Source organism: Vombatus ursinus, unplaced genomic scaffold, assembly GCF_900497805.2.
Source record: "Vombatus ursinus unplaced genomic scaffold, bare-nosed wombat genome assembly UNPS02014832.1, whole genome shotgun sequence".
In the NCBI taxonomy this organism is placed as follows: domain Eukaryota; kingdom Metazoa; phylum Chordata; class Mammalia; order Diprotodontia; family Vombatidae; genus Vombatus; species Vombatus ursinus.
Genome location: NW_020954610.1, coordinates 16,211,954 through 16,214,524, shown reverse-complemented (window position 1 = coordinate 16,214,524; position 2,571 = coordinate 16,211,954). Strand labels below are relative to the sequence as shown.

Genomic DNA, 2,571 nt, shown 5'->3' with positions numbered 1-2,571 from the left:
CACACACACACACACACACACACACACACACACACACACACACACACTTATCATTTTGGTTTTTCAGATAGCCTGAAAGCCAAGGCAAAGACCAAGATTTTGGCTATTATTTTTGAATCTGTGGCCTGTCCACTGCCATCTGTTATACAGATGGAAAGGAATGGATATTTCTGTTCTTAGCTCTAATACTTACTACCTGTGTGACCTTGAGCTGGTTGCTCAACTTTTTTGGGCCTGTTTCCTCATCTGTAAAAAACTGAAAGAGTTGGAGTAAGCGACCTCCAAAGTTTCTTCTAACTCTAAATCTGTGATTCTATGATTTGGAAGACATGGGTCCTAGCTTTGGTTCTTCCACTTACTAACCATGTGACCTTGAACCAAATCACAATCTCACGGAGCCTCAATTGCCTCATCTGTCAAATAGGGGTAAATACTATGATAGCCAGAAGTAAAGGAGCTAGACTAAACAAATTAGGAGTTCTTCACCTGGGGCTCACAGATTCCCCAATGATAGATATAAGAGGTCTGTGAATTTAAATGGGAAAAAAAGATTACATCTATTACTTGTTCACTAACCTTTGGTTTCCTATGTAATTCTGTTTTTCATGGTATACATTTAAAAACATTGCTGTAGTACATCAGAAGAGGACCAAGGACATCACAGTGGGTCCATGTTACAAAAAAGGTTAAGAACTCCTGAGATAGATGATCTCTTGAAGTTCCTTCCAGATCTGTTTTATACCACTACCACTGAACCCACAGGATAACCTAGCCTGGAGCCCAAACCATGCTTGTCGTGCCCAATGCCTAGCTCTGCGTAAAGTAATTCAATGTTTCCTCCTTTTTCCATAACTGTCCTCACCTCAGGTTGTGTCCTTGGTCTGAGCACTCATATTGTAGCTGGCCGGGGAGACCTAAAATGAAGCTCTTGAGCTGTACCATCTCTAGTGCCCCCCAAATCTCATCATCAGAATGTTCATCCAAGAGATCAAGGTTCATTCTCACGGAGCCAGGAAACAAGATTGGGTCCTTGGGACAGAAGGGGAAAAGTAAAATCTACTAGTAAAGTCCTAACAAAGCAAAGAACAGGGCATCTCCCCTTTTCCATATCCAGATTTCTCTCCCCCAACCCACATCTGATGCATAAAGCCCAACTTTCTCCAGTAGCCAACCACATACCTGAGGGATGATGGTTATTTTGGACCTCAGGGTATGGAGCCCCACTTGACTGATATTCACCCCATCAATCCAGATCCCTCCTTCTGCAGCTTCGATGAGCCTCAAGAGGCTAATGGTGAGGGATGATTTCCCTGCCCCTGTCCGGCCAACAATGCCAACCTGGAGTGAAGACATGAAGAGGTGGTATCTTCTGTTATTAGACTAGCCTCCAAGAAACTCAAGGAAAACCTTAAGCTTTTCAGAGTAGGAGTTTACTGAGTTGTGGTAGTTACAGTAGATGAATGACCCACAGGAGGCCTTGCTCACCTTCTCCCATGGGTGAATTTTCAGAGTCAGATTCCGCAAAGCCAATGCCAGCTCTGGCCTGTACCTTAAGCTGTATCCTCGAAATTCAATCTGCCCCATGGCAGGCCAGGTGTGACCGATCCCATTATGAGGCAAGGTCCAAGGGGCCTAGACAAAAGGGGAAAATACCAAAAACCAGTAGGACGAGAAATTCACTTAAAAGAACTTGAACCTGGGGTCTGGGCATGTCTGCCAGGAGGAAAGAAAGGTGCCTTTCTCTGATGGTTTTCCTATGATTGAAAATAATATACTGAAATCAGAGGTCATGATAGATACTTGGGTACATGTATATGAGTCTACACAGAGGATCCTAGGATTGAAAAGGATCTTGGGAGCCAATTAGTCTAACCTATCCAGGAACAAAAATCCTGTGTACAACATCCTTCAACAGATGGCCATCCAGCCTCTTCTTAAAGACCTCCCCACCCCAACCTCCATTAATGAAGAATCCACTACCCACCAAGGTACTCCATTCCACTTTAATTTATTGATCCTAATCTCCAATCCTTTCCCTATCCAAAAGTAGTAGATGAGATGCAGGCATGAATTTCTGATTTTTGAAAAGCCAGGACATCATGTTATGTGGCCAACTAAAAAGAGACATGCCTATGGTTGTACCCTGATTAGGAAGATGACTGTGCTTTGTTTCAAAACAGAGAAAGTGGAGGTTACCTCCTTGGGGGTCTTAGTGTAGTCTCTCATCCTTTCCACAGAGACAATGTTATTCTCCAGGTCTGTCCAGGAACGCACTGCCCAGTGCAGGATTTCAGTCACCTGGCATGAATAAAGTGGGTGACATCCAGAAAGTTTGTCCTGATAGCAAACTCCAGCTTGGTAGATTGGGTCCTAGAGGCCTGCTCTTTTTGTCCTACACAAATATACCCAAGGATCATAGATGTACAGCTGGAAGAGGTCTCAAAAGACATGTAATCTAACCTCTTCATTTGACAGATGAGGAAACTGAGGACAGTGGAGGTTAAATGACTTGTACAAGAACACAAAGATAGGAAGCATCAAAAGTGGAATTTGACCCCACATCTTCTGTTT

General features: G+C 43.5%; 1 protein-coding gene across 4 annotated transcripts in view; it reads right to left on the bottom strand.

The window, feature by feature from the left end:
- Positions 1-2,571, bottom strand: part of ABCC6 (ATP binding cassette subfamily C member 6) — a 59,591-nt gene that overhangs the window by 3,200 nt on the left and 53,820 nt on the right. For 3 of the 4 annotated variants that reach the window (XM_027839642.1, XM_027839644.1, XM_027839643.1), the window contains 4 exons: positions 2,197-2,298; positions 1,486-1,632; positions 1,180-1,338; positions 863-1,029 (listed from right to left, as the gene is read on the bottom strand). In XM_027839642.1, the coding sequence (XP_027695443.1) occupies positions 863-1,029; positions 1,180-1,338; positions 1,486-1,632; positions 2,197-2,298 (575 nt within the window). Of the gene's footprint in view, positions 1-862; positions 1,030-1,179; positions 1,339-1,485; positions 1,633-2,196; positions 2,393-2,571 lie in introns of those variants that run through there. The other variant, XM_027839645.1, reaches the window with a different exon arrangement.